This window comes from Pseudorca crassidens, chromosome 13 (assembly GCF_039906515.1).
Source record: "Pseudorca crassidens isolate mPseCra1 chromosome 13, mPseCra1.hap1, whole genome shotgun sequence".
In the NCBI taxonomy this organism is placed as follows: domain Eukaryota; kingdom Metazoa; phylum Chordata; class Mammalia; order Artiodactyla; family Delphinidae; genus Pseudorca; species Pseudorca crassidens.
This window is the reverse complement of record NC_090308.1, coordinates 55,705,162-55,725,715: the sequence shown is the minus strand read 5'-3', so window position 1 is coordinate 55,725,715 and position 20,554 is coordinate 55,705,162. Positions and strand designations below refer to the sequence as shown.

General features: G+C 34.6%; 1 protein-coding gene across 7 annotated transcripts in view; it reads left to right on the top strand.

Annotated features, from left to right (window-relative positions):
* The window catches only part of GRIK2 (glutamate ionotropic receptor kainate type subunit 2), a 642,939-nt gene that overhangs the window by 411,122 nt on the left and 211,263 nt on the right, over nucleotides 1–20,554 (top strand). For all 7 annotated transcript variants that reach the window (XR_010933794.1, XM_067702471.1, XM_067702472.1 and 4 more), the window contains one exon: nucleotides 14,122–14,235. Coding sequence is in view for 6 of the 7 variants with exons in the window: in XM_067702471.1 (XP_067558572.1) it covers nucleotides 14,122–14,235 (114 nt within the window). In the remaining variant the exon portion in view is untranslated. The remainder of the gene's footprint in view (nucleotides 1–14,121; nucleotides 14,236–20,554) is intronic.

The following is a 20,554-nucleotide window of genomic DNA, read 5'->3' as shown; positions in this document are numbered from 1 at the left end:
CACATCTGGTTTGTTTGTTTGTTTGTTTAATTGGAGCAAGGAATAACAAATTTATCCAAAAAAACGGCAGTCTGAGAAGACAGTGGACTTGTGTCCCAAAGAACCATCTTGCCTGAGTTAGAATTTAGGCTTCTTTTATACTAAAAGGGGAGGGAGTAAAGTCAAACATTTCCTGGTTCCGGTCAGCCTCCAGAGGGGATGTGTTAATTTCTTCCTTCCTGCAGTTATTCACAGGTGGCAGGTCTAAGGAGGGTCACCAATACTGCATACACAACCAACCACACCTGTCCAGACAAGCTCTTGGGCCATGGCAGTGCCTTCTCTAAAGCAAAAGAAGGAGAATAAGGGGATAAAACAGTAGGCAACTTTGTCTACCTCAGGCAATAATAGGACAATTTCTTTCTTTAAGATCCTGGTATTGAAACTACTAACAATAGGAAAAGGAAAACAGAATAAGTGATTTTCGCAGCTTGAATTTTTCTGGTCAGTTCAAAGACCGTATTGTATATTCCACTTTCAAAATATGTTTAGAATCCATCCATTTCTCCCTAAATCCATTGCTACAATCATGGCCAGGCGAACCTTCCCCGGACACATACACTGGAGCCCCAACAAGTCTCTGTTCTACTCCTCCTTGTAATCCATTCGCCAAATCATAGCAGCCAATGGATGTCTTTAAAAGCAAAATGATCCATGTCATTTCTCTAATTTAACTCATCCCTTTATTTCCATTGTATTTTGATTAAGATCCAAACATGATTTACAATGAATTCCCTACCTCTCCCACTCAACTCTCACCATCTTCTCAGGTGTTTTCTATGCTGCAGCTATACTGGCTGTTTCTCATTTCCTCACAAGGTCAAGACTTTCTATTACTTTGGCAGTAGAGTTTTCCCGGTCTGGAATACCCATTCCTACCACCTTTGCCTGGCTAACTTCTTACTCATCCTGGGGGTTGCAGCTTACATTTACTTCCTTAGATAGGTATTCCCTAAGCCTAATCAAATTTAAGTTTCTCATAGTATCCTCTACTTTTTCTTCCTGACACTGTCTATAATTGTGTATTTACATACTTTTTTTTTTTTTTAAGGCTGCGTCCCTAGCCAGAATACACATCCTATTAGGTGCAGAAAAATGTGTCTCTTTTCTCACTATTTACATATTCAAGGCCTAGCAAAGTGTCTGGCACAAAGTACATCCTCATGAAATGTTTATTGACTGTTGAACAAATGAAGGATCTCTATGAGAATCATAAGAGATACTTCACATAGAATACTTACTCAGGTGTCTGGTGCAGAGTTATTTTCCAATAGCAGAGCTTTTTTTCCCCCACTTTTTCCAGCTTTGCTCCATACTTACAAAGTGGGAAGAGAAATCCAATAGTCAGACAATCAGCGGGCTGGGGTAGTGGGTCAAGAATTCAAGAGGTGAAGGATCTTATAGCACAGGAGAAAGCAGCACTGAAGTCTGAGCTTATAAGGATGCACCAATGGCATCTCTGGTCTTCTACATAGTGCAGTTGAATACTTTCTGACACTTCATTACATCGATGAGTAAAAATAAATATTCTATTTATAAATTTTCCTTTTTTTATTGTAAGTTTATGTGTGGAAGTAAACGAAGACCACTTGGATGAGAACAAACAGAAGTTGTTATTCAGAGCTTACTATAGCAAGGGAGCAACTTATATTTGGCAGATTCAAGGGCAGGCAAGGGAGTGGACAAGCTTTATTTGGGAAAGCGTCAGGTGTGCTCTGATTGGAGATTGTTGGCATGAGAAAACTGGAGGTGGGCTAACAAGAAGCAAGGTATCTTGGGTGATTGGTTTGGTGAGTTTCTCTGGTTGCTTCTGAGTTGGAAGAGAGGGGGAAAAAAAGGAAACTGCAAGTTATTGAACAAATCTTGACCATTCTGGGCAGATTGCTGCAGAGGTTGTGGTTTGGCTTCCCAGGATGCTTGCTTCAGAGGATCTGGTTAAAGTCCTATTGTCGTACATGGTCTGACTGTTATCTATTTGTGTATTCAGTCTGTCAGTGGAACTTGGAAGAAGAAGGAGAAATAGCAAAAAGAAAAGCGGCCAAGGAAAATGGACATAATTGACATGAGGAAATAAAAAATGTCTTCATAACTGACAATAAAATTAATATTTTTAGGGTTTTTTTAATATAATATTTAACTGGGATATGATTTACCATTGGAAATGGCTTAACTTACTTACCTAGTCTTCTGAGGCTTAGCTATGTTTTAGGAAAGACCAGCTTCAGATGGAACAAAAGCATGACTAATGGCAAAAGATATTAAGAAATATTCAGAAGGTTCTTAGAATATTACTTCAAAAAGATTCTGTTTAGAGCAAAAATAGTTGGAAGCGTTTCACACAAAATAGGTTTGAACTGAGTTGATGACACTACATGAAAATGGTGCATTTCCATTGCAAGCTGAACTATCTAAAGGCCATTAAAAAAAAAAACTTAGACTTTGAAAAGAATTCCTTCTAAGAAACTATAATGCAATAATAAAATTGCTTAATCCTACCATATTATTGAATTTTATTATTGAATGTCCATTGTGACAACTATGTACATCATGTGCTTTCCAAGAAAAAAATATCAGTCTCTTGCTATTATACTTTATTGATTGTTCAAATGGATTTTTATTATACTAGAGAATATTTTCTTCTAAATAGAAATGTTAAACTAAAATCATACCTGTGTACCTCTCTTGCCCTTTCTGTAGCATCAGAATTTGTTATCTGTTCTCATTATTTTGCTGATAGTCTCTTAAAATGTGATATTTATATTAAAATAGAACTTGGAGAATAGAATGTTCTGTCTCCTCAGTGGAAAGGCCTAATAAATCCTTATTGAAATTGGCTTTTATGGTAATATTATATTAATTTAGAAAAAAACATAAAGATCAAACTAATACATTTATCTGGCCAGAAATGGTGCTAAGGGTCCTGGAATTGTATAGGCCTGTGAACAGTCATGCCATGTGTTTGCCTCAGCGTGCTTTTATAATAAAATCAGCTTCTAACTTGTGCATCTTTAGGGAAAATCTTGGAAAAGAAAACTGGCTATAAAAAGCCATCTTATGTAATATATGTTTGCCAATTTCTACAAAATTAAGTATTTATATAAATAATATAAATCAAAATAATCCATATTTGCAAACCTTTAAAAAGTTTAAATTTGTTATATTTTACTTTCAAGTGGAGCTTCATTTCAACTTTTAAAATCTGTGTTTTCTGAATATTCACTGCTTGCATTTTTACCCACCAGTAGAGAAACTGCTATCAGCAATCCATAGGCTTCCCACTGAAAACTCAAATATTTTGATAATATATGGAGAGAGTGAGAATTAGTAGTGAAACCATGCCTGCCTGAGTTTACAGGCATATATGTTCCAGGAACAGAACATGTTTCAAAGTGCTTTTTGAAGATTTTTTTTTTGGTAGAATATATATATATATTTTAAAAAGTGGTAATTTCTGTAGAAAATTTTACTATTGCGCTTCCTCTTGCCAGTAAAATCCTATAGTCATTAGCTCCCTGTGAAAAAGGTGTCTGAATGGAATTTACAGTCTTCCAAATTTATCTAAATCTGAAAATCCACACTAGATAAGTGAGACTTTTTTTTTTTTATCTGTAGAAACCTAATGCATAGCAGCTTTTTTATCTTTCTCTCTTTGATGGCATTTGATACATATATCTTGGTCCCCATGGCAACAATGACCCCCAACTTTCCTAGGAACTGAGATTTCTTTGGCCTCTCTGTAGGAAAGCAATGCTAATGGTGATGTTGACCAGTAATCTTTAAGCCAGTGGGAAATGTGTTGTTTGCTTCTTAAAAAGCAAAACTGGATCCCAGGCAGGACCCAAACTTAGTGTCTTTTTTTAGAGATGTTAACCATTTAATTTGTCCAACTCTTATAAAGAATCATTACATGCCCTATTTCACAACTGTACTGACATTTTTTTGGTTTGTGTCAGTATATTTATAGTTATTATTTTGCTTGATAACTTTCAGGTTGGTAAAATATTTAAGAAGACTCTGTATGATGTTTATGTTTAAAAATCAATAGGATTGGGCTTCCCTGGTGGCGCAGTGGTTGGGAGTCCGCCTGCCGATGCAGGGGACGCGGGTTCGCGCCCCGGTACGGGAGGATCCCACATGCCGCGGAGCGGCTGGACCCGTGAGCCATGGCCGCTGAGCCTGCGCGTCCGGAGCCTGTGCTCCGCAACGGGAGAGGCCCGCGTACCACAAAAAAAAAAAAAAAAAAAAAATCAATAGGATTGCCTTACTTGAGGGCGCACACTTTTATTTTGGTCCATCAGAGAATATCAAATATTGATACTTTTCTTTCAATTACTGAATTTGAATTAAACATGTATACTAAATGTAATTGTAATACATTGGTTTTATTTCAAATAAATCAATGAACTACATTTTCATCCTTGCAAAAAATGGCCCTTAAATTTAATATTGTCATGTTATTATATTTGAGAACAGTTAACTCATTGATTCAAATTTTATTTTAAAAATCAGAACTACCACCTGTCTCTTAACTCTTTATGTTTAAGGTTGACTTTGCCCTAAACAAAAATAAAAATCTTAGGGGTGAAAAATCTATGTTTAGATTAGTCATCCCTTTCTGTAAGATCATTATATTGTATACTTATTCATTTATTGCTTTCACATTAATGCTGTAGTTCTCAAATGGTGAAATTCCAGAACCCATGTTAACTAGTTAATAGACAGTTTTAGAAAAGTTGTTAACTGAAGGTTTCTTTGTGCTGTACTCATAGGCCAAATCACTTCTGTATGAAAAAGACTCAGTTCCCAGGTAATTATTCTTTACTCTGATTTCTCCCTCTCAGGGAGCACATAGGCATTTCTAGGAAATGTTTCATGTTTATTGTTGAGAGATCAGATGACAATTCTTTCTGAAGTGATCTCCTGTTAATACTTAACCCAATGGAAGTACAATACTATTCATTGTTATTAGACAGTAATGTAAGTAACTATCTGTACTTTCCATTTAAAAATTTAACACAGGAAGGGGTGAAGTAAATGAGGTCAAAAAGTCTCTAATTTACCTGCAACACTTAGTAAGAAAACTACTATGTTGAAAAAACTCTGTCCTCACTACTCATGTTCCATATAGACTTGAGAAACCTGAGTTTGCAAATTATCCAGAAAGAATGGTTACACTAGTTAACCGAGAAACATGCAGTTCACCAAAGTATATTCAGTCAATTGGAGAGAATATTTATCTTCCAAATGTAAATTAGCATTTAATACCAGCACTTTCCTTATGCTTTTTAAATTCTCAATACCCTCAAACAGTACTATCAGGAATGCCTTTTCTTCTCAAAGAAATAGTAAATACAATGCAAGGCAAACTGTATGGGTCATGTGGTTGTAGGCAGCTAATTATTGGGAAGTTTTTTTTTATTGAGGTATAGTTGATGTACAATATTATATAAGTTACAGGTGTACAGTATAGTGATTCACAATTTTTAAAGGTTATACTCCATTTTTAGTTATTATAAAATATTGGCTATATTCCCTGTGTTGTACAATATATCTTTGTAGATTATTTTATACATAATGTTTTGTACCTCTTAATCTCCTACCCCTATATTGCCCCTCTCTCCTTCCCTCTCCCCACTGGCAACCACTAATTTGTTCTCTATTAGTCTATTTCTTTTTTGTTATATTCAGTGGTTTGTAATATTTTTTTAGATTCCACATGTGATGTCATACATTATTTGTCTTTCTCTGTCTGACTTATTTCACTTAGCATAATATCCTCCAAATCTGTGTATGTTGCTGCAAATGTCAAAATTTCACTCTTTTTTATGGCTGAGTAGTATTCCTTTATATATACACCATATCTTCTTTATCCATTCATCTGTTGGTGGACACTTAGGATGCTTTCATATCTTGGCAATTGTAAATACTGCTTCTATGAACATCAGGGTGCATGTATCTTTTCAAAATAGTGTTTTTGTTTTTTTTGTTTTTGAGTATGTACCCAGGAGTTGAATTGCTGGGTCATATGGTAGTTCTATTTTTAGCTTTTTGAGAACCTTCAATACTGTTTTCCAAAGTGGCTGTACCAATTTACAATAGTTCCTTGGTATACAAGGGTTCCCTTTTCTCCACATTCTCACCATCATTTGCTCTTTGTGTTCTTTCTGATGATAGCAATTCTGACAGGTGTGAAGTGATATCTCATTGTGGTTTTGATTTACATTTCCCTGATGATTGGTGATGTTGAACATCTTTTCATGTGCCTGTTGGCCATCTGCATTTCCTCTTTACAAAAATGTATATTCAGTTCTTCTGCCCATTTTTTCATGGAGTTGTTTAGTTTTTTTGCTGTTGAGTTATATGAGCTATTTATATATGTTGAATATATATTAACCCTTTATCGGTCATATCATTTGAAAATATTTTCTCCCATTTAGTAGGTTGTCTTTTTGTTTTGTTGATTGTTTTGTTTCCTTTGCTGTGCAAATGATTTTAAGTTTAGGTCCCATTTGTTTATTTTTGATTTTTCTCCTTTGTTTTAGCAGAGGGATCCAAAAAATATTGCTATGATTTATGTCAAAGAGTGTTCTGCCTATGTTTTTCTCTAGGAATTTTATGGTTTCTGGTCTTACGTTTAGGTCTTTAATCCATTTTGAGTTTATTTTTGTATAGGGTGTTAGATGGAGACTCTACATTATGCTAACACTGTTTTACAATGTACAGTGTGGTTTCTCATGATCACCACACAGGCCTTCTTTGGAAAAGTACCACTTATGTTCTTTGTTCAAGACAGATGAATTTGTCTAAAATTAAGTCAAAACAGTGTATAATCAGAGAATTCATTTTCCTTTTTCCATTACTCTATAATGAAAAACTGTATTGCTTTTTTTTCATTCTCCAACATCCATGGTTATATTGTTAGTAAATGGCAATAAGACAGTGTAAATAGAATTTTGATAGATCCTATTGTGCCAGTTGGTTTTTAGTGGGGAAATTATTTCTTAACTTTAAATGAGATTGACTTTATATATAACTAATATTTTACACTTAGCTGGGAATGTTTATTTTGTTCCTACCTGAGAAAGTTTTTGATATACTTGTCAAACAAATTATTATTGCACATTCCACAGAGCATAAAAAATGTCTCACTGATTCTGCTTACAAGAAGCAGTGCTAACTTACATGTTTAGAAGAAATTATAAAATGCTAATTACAGATGAGACAAGCAATTATGTAGCTCAGGAGAGGAAAGAAAAACATTCTTTGGACATAAAGGAGTAATATGAGATACGAAACAAAGGAAATTTATACTGAGAAAAACTGTCAAAAACAAAGAAAAATAAATAAAGCATCAACTAACTAATGAGATACTCAGATAAATAATTTTAAAATCATTCAGAAAACAAATGTTTTTTCTACATTAAAAAATAAAACAAAGCGACCAAAGAGAAAACATATTTTACCAAATGAAATTATATGAAGAATTTTTAAAAAAATCCTGAGAGGTATAAAATGTAAAGCATAAAATACATAAAATTCTTACAAATGTTTATATTAACATATATAAAATGTAGCTTAGGAAAAATTCAAATAAGTAGCAAAGATATGTGACCTATTACTCCCAAAGTTAAATATGATATTAAGGTAGAACTTGAACAGAACATGAGGAACAAAACATGAAAAACAAAATATGTAAATATGAAAGAATAGACACAGTATACATTCAATATTTGCTGAGTGAATGAATGAATGAATAGGTGTGGAAAGTTAACAACCTAAAAAATCTGAAAGTCTTCATTATGTAGTAATTCACTCATTTATTCCATTTAGTCATTTATTCAATAAATATTCATTGGGTATTTATTATCTAAATTTCAAAGTTGTGACATCCTCCTTGAAGGTACTTAAAGTTTAACACAAGAAGATATGATACATAAAAATGAAATATAATTTTAATTCAAAGTAAAACATAAATGGAATTTCTGAGACAAAGAGGACCAGTATATTCAGAACCCTCACACAGAAAACCCCTAGTATGTCCTGTATTCAAAGGCCTTAGGATAAAAGGATGAGTAAACCAGCCTGTAGCCTCAGGGGATTTAAGTTTTAACTAGAGAGTGATTAAAAAAAGAATTACAATTAAAATGTAATGTGATACTCCTGTGTTGGGGGCATACATAAGTTGTTCTGTCTATTGCTACACAGAAGAGGGAACTGCTTTTCCCAATGTTTCTATCAGTGATGAAGATACATATGTAAGGTAGTGAAAGAGGGAAAACATCCATTTAAAGAGTATAACATTTATTGGGCTTCCCTGGTGGCGCAGTAGTTAGTACGACTGCCGATGCACGAGACACGGGTTCGTGACCCGGTCCGGGAAGATCCCACATGCCGCGGAGCGGCTGGGCCCGTGAGCCATGGCCGCTGAGCCTGCGCGTCCGGAGCCTGTGCTCCGCAACGGGAGAGGCCACAACAGTGAGAGGCCCGCGTACCGCAAAATAAATAAATAAAAGAGTATAACATTTATAGAAAACATGACCACATGAATAGTTTAGGAAAATTGTAAATGCAATAAAATTCACCTTCAGAAAATGGAGAAATGCCTTATATTTCTGGCAAACATAATGAAAACAGAATTACAGTCTCTATCTCTATGTCTCTCTCTCTCTCTCTCTCTCCTGATTGAGATTTAAAACTTCCAAATAGAGAATACTAGAAGCTTTCAATAAAAAAATATTTTCCAAAAAAGAAACAAATATTGGACTGCCCTCAGTCTCTTTAGTAACATTAAATAATAGAAAACATGACTAAAACAGAGCTCTTGAAGGAAGAAGGCTATGGCACAATATGTCTTTATTTAGTCAAGTTTTCTTTGTACAGGAACATGACAAAAATATTTTCAAATCTACAGATAGAAGCATGTCACATAGTTATCCTTTACAAATAAATTGTCTTCTATAAGAACAATGATAAATGAAAGCAAATACTCAAAAAGAGGAAACTGGCTAGAAATCCTAGTAAACAGTAAAAGTAGTTAAAGCGTACAGAGAGAAGTTTTTGAATAATAGTTTTAAAGATTATATTAAAAATTACATTTGTTTTCCTTGGAAAAGAGATGATCTATAATATGTCAAGCAAAAGAAAATGAGAGGCAGTGTCCACAACCCCAAATTAAATTAACTAAAACTATGGATCAGTATGTGTTGTAGCAGAATGAACCAAAGTAGTGAATTTTCATAGAATAGATGTCATTTTAATTTTTATGATTCAATATTGATTTTATGATGTGATTGTAAAAGTTTAAACAAAAGTTGACCATACCCCTTTAGTAGACTGAAAACTTTGTTATCTCACAAATTACCACAGGGAAAATGTCTACCAAAATATCCAGAGGTAGAAAAGAAATAGTGAAAACTAGATAATATGAAAGGAACAAGGTTAAAAATAAGATCCAGAGAGAAAAAAGATAGGACATTAAAAACATTCATGATGAGCTGCTTATAAAGAAACCCATAAAATGAGAAGTATGTTGAAAGTATAATTAGAGATAATTATTTATCAGCAAATGCAAATATACAAATAAGGTAAGCATGATTAATACTAGGTCCTGGAAATTTAGGTGAAAAGAATTACTTAGAATAAAAAGTTATTTTTATGTGATAAAACATACTATCTAGAAATAAAGGCAACAGTCATAAACCATTATAGTATCATTCAATTATGTAAGTCAAACTATTAAAAGTAGAAGATGAATTGTTAGGAAGTTGTATTGTACCATGAACTGTCAGGAGGATGATAACAAACACAACAATAGTTTTGGAAAGTTATATGACAACATGTACTAATAATCCTAATAATTCATATTATTTGGGCTCAGTAATTCCAATTCTAGGAATTTGTTTTTAAAATAATAAAAGACATGGGCAAATATTTGTAAATAACTCTGTTTACTAAAGCCTTGTTTTTAACAATGATAGTTAAATTGTGATATGTTTATATGATGTTCATATTATACAATCATTCAAATTATGAATTTGATTAATTTTAATGCCAGAAGAAAATGCTCAAAATAGTATAGAAATAGGATGTATTTAATAATTTATATAATACTTGTAGCACACTTATAAACACCTTGCATTGACTTCTTTTTCATTTAATCCTCACAACAGCTCTGTGAGGTAGATAATGTTATTCCCCCATTTATAAATGAGGAAATTGAGGCACAGAGAAGTAATGTGCCCCAGTCCCCTGGTGGTAAGTGGAGGAGATGTAATGGGATTCAGGTAGTCTGACACCCCCTTCAGAATCTGGGTCATTAACTACAAGGCTATGATGGAAATTATGCAAGGAACATACATGTAAAGATAAAAGACTTGAAGGAAATACACTAAGCTTTATTAGCTATGATTGACATGGGTATGTATGTAGGTTCAAAGTTTAAATTGATGTTCTCTTTTATATTTTTTGTGTGTTTTATAATTTGACAACAATAAATATACATTCCTTTTATGAAGAAGAACAAATTTATTTTCAGAACGATTCAGAATATAAAATAAGAAAAATGAATAATACCATAATTTTCTATAGTTCTTTGTGGTTTTTGAAGTACTTTCAAATTCCTTATCTAACTCGATGCTTATAATTAAAGTGACCTTATGATTTAGTATCCAAACCATGACATTTTTAATTGTACAAGGGGGTTGCTATTAATATTTACACCAAGAAGATAACCAAAAAGTTGAAGTATCCAAGTCAGCCAAGATATAGACTCAGTCTATCTAAAATACCGCTGTAAGGTCAAGAGTACTTTATTAAATTTTGGAACTGAGAAAAAATAAATGACTTGATTAAATCATATAATGAGAAAAATCATGGTTCCAAACATAGATTAAAAGAAAGAAGATTGTCTTAACTTAATCAATGGCTCTCGTGATTAAAACAAAACAAAACAATAAACCCGACTGATGAAAAGTTCTTCAATCAGTAGAAAATTTTGAATTATACAGTCCTAACAGATTTTAAATCTGGGAATCATACAAAATTTTATTTGATTTAAAATGTTATGCCATTGAAATTTCTGAAACTTCATAATATTCTGCTCAGAAACCTGAGATTTATAAAAAGGGATACCTAATATTTGTGATTATAGGTAATTATGGATTCATGAGCCAGAACCCTTTCATCCCAATAGTACTAGAAAAGCAACTGACAAGAGAATGAAACTAGATAAGTATGTTTAGAAGAATGAACATTCAGCTAAATTATTTTTTATAAAAGTAATCATGGAGGATGATGTAAGTGAAATGGGCAATGTTTTGTATTAGTGATTTGATTAGAAAGTTGAAAAACTTACTGGTCAAGCTTGAGGGTGTCATTTGGCAGATGACAGTGGGCAAATGATGCTTGCCAGTGCTTTGGCTGGTAGAATTACATGTCTGAAAGAAATCTAACTATTTAACCAATAGTGAAAAAAAGGGAAATAAAATCTAAAGGACAAATGCGTAATAGGTATTAATTATAGATCAGGGGCAGAAAAATGGCAGTGACTGCAAAATACAATCTGCAGATGTCTTGTTTAGCCAACAGAGGAGATTTTTTTTTTTTAATGATTTTGAATTTGAAACAATTTAAGCAGGTCAGGCAGGCATTCTAGGTTTGATATCCCTTCTGTCCTCCACCCAGGTTCCCAGCAGGGCCTCTTCTAACTCTGGTGATGCCTTGCTGGGAACTTGAAAAAAGTACCTGCTCTGGGAACATGCAGCCCAAGGCACACAGCAGAGCGGGTTGGGATTGTGGCCCCTCTTGCTCTTCTGCCTTGAGATTTTTGTGAGAGTTAAAAACTTCACTCCCTAGCCTGGAAATTCTTACTACTGGCTTATGCCCTTTCACGTCACACATTGATGCTACCTGTCCGGCCCTTGAAAACTTTCCATTATTGACCCTAAATTATAATTAGTCTCTGTCTTTATGACATCATGGTAGTCTCAGTCTAAAGTAATTTAAAAGATCAGTAGGTAATTTACTTTGGAAAGAATGCTGAATCAAGATTTTTTTTCTTTTTTTTCCCTTACTGTATTATTTAACTTTTTTTCTTTACTGACACAAACATTAGGAATATATAGTTTTTCACGGTAAGAGGAAAATTAAGTAAATATGAGAAAATATGGCAAGAGGTTCTTTTTTAAACATCACTAGAAACATTTATATTGAATTCCTAGTATAGTCAAATAAGTTCTTGAAAAAGAACACTGAGATTTACTTTTATGTACAACTATTAGAATGACATATCTATTCTTATGAAGAACAGAAGTTATTAACATTTCTACTTTTGTGCTTCTCCAATTAAATGGAGATAGATATCTTAAAAAGTTACTCAGAAAGCTATGCAAATGAAGAGATCAAAAAGAGTATGTATGATAAAATATAAAGAAAATAAAAAGATCATAACATTTAATTTGGATTTATGCTGATGAGACCCTTGTTAGCATATTTAGGTAGACCAGAGTAAATGTTACCTGCTAAATCAATGTCACGTTAAAGATAATTTAATTTACAAACAGTTCCCAACTTATGATTTTTCAACTTTACAATGGTGATGGTGCAAAAATGATACATATTCAGTAGAGACTGTATTTTTAATTTTGAATTCTGATCTTTTTTTTCTGAGCAAGTGATATGTAGTACGATAATTTCTTGTGATGCTGGCAGTGCAGTGAGCCCCAACTCCCAGTCAGCCACTCCATCACCAGGGTAAACAACTAATACACTTACAACCATCCTGTTGTACATATAACCAGCATGTTTTTCATTGTAGTTCAGTATAGTATTCTATAAGTTACATGAGATAGTCAACATTTTATTATAAAACAGGCTTTGTGTTAGATGATTTTGACTACAACTGTAGACTAATGGAAGTGTTTTGAGCACGTTTAAAGTAGGCTGGGCTAATCTATGATGTTTGGTAGGTTGGTGTACTAAATGCATTTCTGATTTAACAATGTTTTCAACTTATGATGGGTTCATCCATAAGTTGAGGAAGATCTGTATGTACAAAACTTTACTTTAAAAAGAAATTGATAATTTATAGCTTCATTTGAGGAAAACAAGTTGGGTAATTGGCTAGGGGCATACGTAAGACAGATTTCACTACTGATGACTCCCAGGTTTGAGAGGGTGAGGAAAAGTAATGCTGACTAAGAAATACTGGCTCTGCGTCTCCTTTTGTTTCTGTTTTCCTTTACTGGTCGCCATTGTTACATGACATGCAATGGTGCAGGTGCATGTATGTAAACTACCCAATCTATGTATTTAGTGGCATCTTATGCTTATATGTATCTCTCCAGAGGTAGCTCTATGTCATCCTATAGACTGTGTTCAGTGAGTATAAAATGTCTGAACACAGAGAGTATATGGCCTAATCTATCAGAGGGTATTAGTTAAATTAAAATACATATTGAATAGAATACAAGTGGAAGTATTAGAATGGGTTATCCAGATGAGATTATGCTGTAATCTCCTTTCCTTGGAGTATCTTAAAGCTGCAAATGTATATTTTTAAATGCTCTGCAGGTAATTTGGGGTGTGATTTTGCCCTACTGGGGGTTTTGTGAATACGAATTAATGCCTCTTTTAAGCCTGCTTTTACCTATTAATTTACCCTGGATCTCCAGGTTTTGCTCTGTCTTTTAGCTTTGTCCATATAATATGGCATGTTATCATTGTAATGAGAGGATAAGACAGATCCATTACTGTCAAAAATATGTGCTATTAATGAGTTTCCAGCCAGCTATCAAAGTATCATCAGCAGTAGTTTATCTTGGTGAATGAAAGTCTGAATGGAAAATTAAGCTCCTCACACTGACTGTAGAAGTGCAATGGATCATTTTGTTCTTTAATGTCACACTTCACTGGACACACTTCACAAAGCAGTGAATCATGCTTAAAACAAGCAGCCTTTACTTCAACAACAGCAGATAATGCAGCAGATGTGAATAATAAGTGTTAGCAGTCTTAACTTTCTCTTCAGTGCTCTCTCCCAGGTGCCTGATGGACGATTTACAAAGTACATATGCTATTTTATAGATTGGAACTTGGGATCCAGCCAGTGGCCTGAATATGACAGAAAGTCAAAAGGGAAAGCCAGCCAACATCACAGATTCCTTATCCAATCGTTCTTTGATCGTTACCACCATTTTGGTAAGTGTTTTTCCATTCTTTTTAGATAAATGTAGGTAAACATGGAAATGGATAGGAAAGGACATTATAATTGGAGTAGTAATGAACAGAATGTAATATATTTTACAGTTATTTAGCAATTACTGTATAACAGATGAGTCAATGTTAATTTAGTCACAGTTTTATTTTGTTAGCTTTTAATGATATAAATTATATTAAAGTTTGGGCTGCTTATGTTGATTAATAATACAGCTTCATATATTACTGGAAATCTTTATGTTTCTACAAAATTAGTTGCTATTGAAAAATTGTCAATGTTAAGATTTGAAAAGTACATGGACATGCAGCTGTATAAATATACTTATGTGAGGAGCTGCATGTGAACTTTGCTTCTGCTTTCATCTCCTGCAGATATATTTCAGAGGGCATACCATTTATTTTTCGGGACTTTTTCTATTATAATTATATTTTAACCTTGATTTCAATTTAATTATTTTCATCATGGCAAATTCACTTTTACTTTAGTAATCTCCCTAATGAAATCAAATGACAAGTGCTGTTTTAAGCCAGAAATATTTTCATCACCAATAGAATTAAATTAATACTGATCAGCTGGATATTTTTACCCCTCTTATAATTATATATTTTAATTAGATCACACAGTAATGTTTACGTATGCCTACCATGCCATTTGCAAATGGGAATCTTAATTTTAGGACAAGCAAGGGGCTGATGAATTAGTGAGTACTTTTACCTACAGAATAAATTTATCAATACTAGTTCTTAAGATTCGCCAGGTAATCAATAGGAATGCAAGATTATTGTCCAGAACAAACCTCCACACAATTTTAGCATTTATATAATTTCTAAATTTGATTTATGGTGGCAAATCAAGCCAGGAAGAATTCATAATCTTGTCCTTATAGTAACAACAAAGGATGTCAGATCTCTAGGCATGTCAAAACAAAACGGCTTGTGTTAAAGACTCTTGATAATGAAGCAAACCTTGTAATCATGAAATGACAGTGATGGAAGTTCATGAGGATTTTTAATTACTCCCTTGCTAAGAACCTCAGTAAATACTTGCTCCATCATATCCAAACTTCGCTGGTCCCTTTAATTTAATTTTATATCTCCTTCTCTTTTCAAAGATAACTCCCAAACCCACCAATCCACCAGCCCTCGTCCTCAGATGGAATGTCCTCACAGGGCACTAATATATCCTTTATCTGCCAGTATATCCTGGATCTCATAACCTGCTGCTGGGACAATTACAGTAACTATGTAACTATCTCTCCTGCTGACAACCTTCTCCCATTGCAATGCACTTCACTCTCCACTGTGAAGATCTAACTCTGTCGTTTCCTGCTTCTCTGCTTACAAGTCTTTAGTGAATCCATATTGACCATTAAAAAGGCCCCCAAGTTTTGACCCTGACATTCAGAGCTTTCTACAGTCTTGTCTTCTCCCACCTTTCTATTGTCATTTCCCATTATTCCCTTCAGGAATCCTGCATTTTAACTGAACTGGGGTAATCAGTTAGCCTGTTACTGTGATTGTGTTAGCCCCATTCCCTTTGTTTGCAATATGGTTCTCTCCATTTCTGAAATATAGAACTTGTCAGTAGTTTATATTATTTAGAATGAATACTATATTATTCTTAAATTATTTCATGTGTGCAATATTCCTCCAAACATCACCGACCATTCCTTGGAGAATTAGGATCTGACTAAGCCTCCTGTTTTTACACCACATGTGCCTCTACGATGCTCACAGAGTAAAGAGTGCTGGGCAAGGGACATCTGTCGTCTTCAGCAACCAGCCCCCATTCTCCTTTCTATGTTCTTCCTGATCCAGCCAAACTCTCAAATGCATCACTTATTTTATGGCTCCAAATCTTTGCTCACTTCTTTATGATCCCCTGTGAAAAATTTTCATCCTTCCAGACCCATCTCAGATGACATGCTCTCTGTGAAACTCTTTGATCTTTTCATTTAGTTGCGTTATGTTTGGCGTGGGCAGAGGAGTGTACATTTCATGTATCATAATACTCTATCATGGCACTTACCATGCATTTTTTTTATTTTAGAAATTTTGTATATATCTGGGTCTCTATTTGGCATGGATCTGTACAAGGCCAATAATCAAAGTTTACACTTTTTAGATCTCTTAGTGTCAGAGAAGAGTGACTTGGGCATAGGAGGCACTCAATAAATATTTGTCAAATTAAATAAAATGAACAATATTTAATTAAGCAGAAAATTAGGGGGATAAGCAACTTTTAAATGGCTGTATTTAAATATTTTTCAAGTGTGCAGGTTATTGCAAACTTCTTGTCCAGACAAAGCAGGTGATTAAGACTACCCATACAATTTCTCAGTATTACTTAATTATTCAGAGTTATTTTATTAAAAGTATCCAAATATTTTTCTCAATAAACAATTTTATATCTATTCATAAACAAGTGGTATTTAATCTTAGCTTCATATCAGAGCCAGCATAAAGCTTTTAAAAAATTATTGCTACCTTTAACTGTAGGACATATTCATTTTTTTAAGTTCCACAGGTAATTCTGACCTGTAATGATGATTGAGAACTATTCCTCAGATCATTGCTCCATATAAGCAAGATGTAAGCTCAACTCTGGAACATACTCTAAGCTTACATTTTAATGGATAGGTTACTTATATTTTAGACTATGTCACTGTATTAGTTTCAAAGAGGTTGTGATTTTTGTTAAAAAGAAAGGTACGTTATTTGTTTTTATATCACTTAGTTGAAAAACTTCTTTTTCTGAATACTCTGATTACAGAGTATCCACAATCAGGAAAAGATTTGAAGAGATTATTTACATTATTTATATAAGCCAGCTTGATATAATTTATAGATACTTAATTTATATTTTATAAGGAAGTATGATCATTTGATTTATGTTATGATTATTTTGTCCTTTTCTCTCTTGGAAAATCTCAGAGGAGATTCTGCCTATGTTGTGAATAATGATATCTCCACAGAGAGAAGTTCACTTAATGCTTCTTGTTTGACATTTTTATTATGTGTCTTAAAAAGAGCCAGTGAGGTTTTCTAGAATTTGGCATCATCAGTGTGCTTATCATAATCAGCTCCATTTCTCTTGAATTTTATTTATTTATTTTTTTAATTCATTCTTTTTGTATTTAACGAATAGGTACTTAGTGATGATGATATATCAGGCTTTGTGATAACCACTATATATATTTTTTTGTTTTGTTTTTTTTTGCGGTACGCGGGCCTCTCACTGTTGTGGCCTCTCTCGTTGCGGAGCACAGGCTCCGGACGTGCAGGCTCAGCGGCCATGGTTCACTGGCCCAGCCGCTCCACAGCATGTGGGATCTTCCTGGACTGGGGCACGAACCTGTGTCTCGCATCGGCAGGCGGACTCTCAACCACTGTGCCACCAGGGAAGCCCCAAACCACTATATTTGATGGAGAATATAGACACGGTCTCTGCCTTTATGGAGCTTAGAAAATGGTAGGATTCATAAGGAGAACTACACACACGCACACACACACACACACACACACACACACACACACACACGTACCACACACCACACCTTGTGATTAAGATATAAGAGAAAGATAAAGTGTGTGATGCCTTTTACAGAATGATCCAGAGTTATACCAGGGATCAGGAGTGGAAGGATGGGCCAGGTTAGGTCTCACTGCCGAAGGATAGAGAGTTGAAGTTTGAGAAGAAATTATCAAGGTAAAGAGAGGGGGAAGGAATATTCTCAGCAGAGAGAACAGCATATGCAAGGGCCCTAAAGCAGGAAAGATCTTGGAAAATTTGCAAAATTGAAAGAAGACCATAATAACTTAGGCTGGTGCTTTTATCTGCTTCTCAGCTTCACTAAATAAGGTTATATGAATATGGTTCATTAAAAAAAAAATACACATTTTTGGTATGTCTGCTATGTGCTAGGCATTGTTCAAAGCACTACTCATAGATTTACTCATTTAATTGTCATAATAACCTTTTGAGGTAGATACCATTATCCATACTCTTACAGGTGGGAAAGCTGGTATGCAGATTGCCTAAGTAACCTGCTCATGGTCACAGAGCTAGAAAGTAGAGAAGTGGGCTTTCAACCAATCTGTGTGTCCAACTTGAGCAACCAATACTGTAAAATGAAGTCTCTAGTGGCCCAGGATGGAAAAGTCTAACAACTATAGTTTATGACCAGAATAGCATCTTGATTGAGAATTGTTCACCTAAAGCAGTGCTTCTCATCCAGAAATCCCACATATGCTAGAGCACTGTGATGCCGTTACAGGTGTGTCCCCAGACATCTAGACGTTTCCTCAGGGGCCAAGATTTAGGCTACTCTTGCTTGGATGCCTCGGGCCTCTTGTTTCTCCCCTCTCCTAATTTAGCGCTCAGTTTTCTTTCAGCTTCTTTAAACCATAATCGCAGATTTTTCTGGGCAATCAAAAGAGTAACGGGGCCTATCTCACTTTTTCTCTTTGGAATTGAGATTAAGCATCTTGTTTACTAATGTTTTTTGCTCCTCTTCCACAATATAACCTACGCCCAATACACTGTATGGGCGTAGTAGGTATCAGTAGTCATATCATGGAATGAGTTCATTTTAGAAAGCTCTAAACAATTTTTTAAATATTTATTTTGTTAGTTTTGACTAAAATGATGTCATACAATTTGGAAATTATGTAGCCTCACCTGCAGGTCTAGACCTAAAACTGCAGCCTACTCATGCCCTCTCTTTCATATTCCTCATATTACCACTCTGGCTTTTGAATTTCAGATTCAGTGGTTAAAATTCCCTTGCTTCTTGTGTTTATCATTATTATTGGAGTTACAGATATCAACCTTAGAACTGTGTTTTCATATATGATGATTTCGTTTATTGCATAACAATTGTTAAAATATAAATTTCTAATCACCAAAAATAATAACAAGAATACTCTTTCTGAATGAGACAGAGAGCTTTTGAGAACAATGTGTGCTCTCTTTTCAGTTTATTAGCCTCATCCTGTTGTCCTTACTACTATGGATACACTAGCTAGGGGCAGTATCAGGTGGCTGAATATTTATTTAAGTTCATAGAAGGAATGCCTATTTTCCCTCTGTGTTCTTGGTTTTCAAGCCTGTCTAAATACGTTGAGTGTTCCCCACTGTGCGGCTCCTGTATAATAATTGATTTTTGTCCATCAAAAGATTACTAGCACTAAATGCTACTGTACATGTTCTTTCCCTTAACGACTAGTAGCACTTTAGCATGCAAATGACTATAAATTTGGTGACTGTTTCAGAAAAGTCACTTACTCTTAAGGAGGTTCTTTCTTCCTGGTTGCTCAATGAATTGGACAAATGTGCTTGCATCTGCAACTTAGTCTTAGTTTTTATTTTCTTAGCACTTCCTGGAAGGTTGTGTATTTCAGTACTCAGTTTACTTGCTTAAGCTTGTTAGGCTTTATTGTTGCAGCCCACAGATACAGGAGGCTTATGTGGGAGCCAACTCCCAAGGACAGTGGAAGGAATTACAGTACAAAAGAGAGAAGTGACCGAATCGTCCCCTAAATTGTTCTGCAACTTCTTCCATAATACCAACAAAAGCAGAGGATATGGGGAGGGAGAAGGGTAAGCTGGGACATAGCGGGAGAGAGGCATGGACATATATACACTACCAAACGTAAAATAGATAGCTAGTGGGAAGCAGCCATATAGCACAGGGAGATCAGCTCGGTGCTTTGTGACCACCTGGAGGGGTGGGATAGGGAGGGTGGGAGGGAGGGAGACGCAAGAGGGAAGAGATATGGGAACATATGTATATGTATAGCTGATTCACTTTTTTATAAAGCAGAAACTAACACACCATTGTAAAGCAATTATACTCCAATTAAGATGTTAAAAAAAAAAAAAGATTTCTAGGCCTTCAAATCTGTGCCTGCAATAGGGTTTTCCCTCTGATTCTTCTCTTTCCATTGTCACAGAGCGACAGTCAAGCACATAGTTCTTAGAGAGTTACTAGCATTCGGGCTTGGAAACCCAAATAATGCAGCTTCACAAAGAAAAAAGGTTTTTCATTCTTATCGATCTCTATACAATTTCTAAGCAATTTTAAACATGTGTTGTGGAGCTAGTAATATCAAAATAATTTAAGGAAGATACAGTAGGTATACGTGTATAAGTACTACTTATACATGTTAATGTGAAATGGGTGCCTCATTCAAACTCAGGCTGCTCGTACCCCATCCCTGCAACCAGCTTATTCAAAGGCAACCAAACCTTTTCTCACCATATTTTTTCCTCCTGTTTCAGGGATCACGCTTGCCCTGC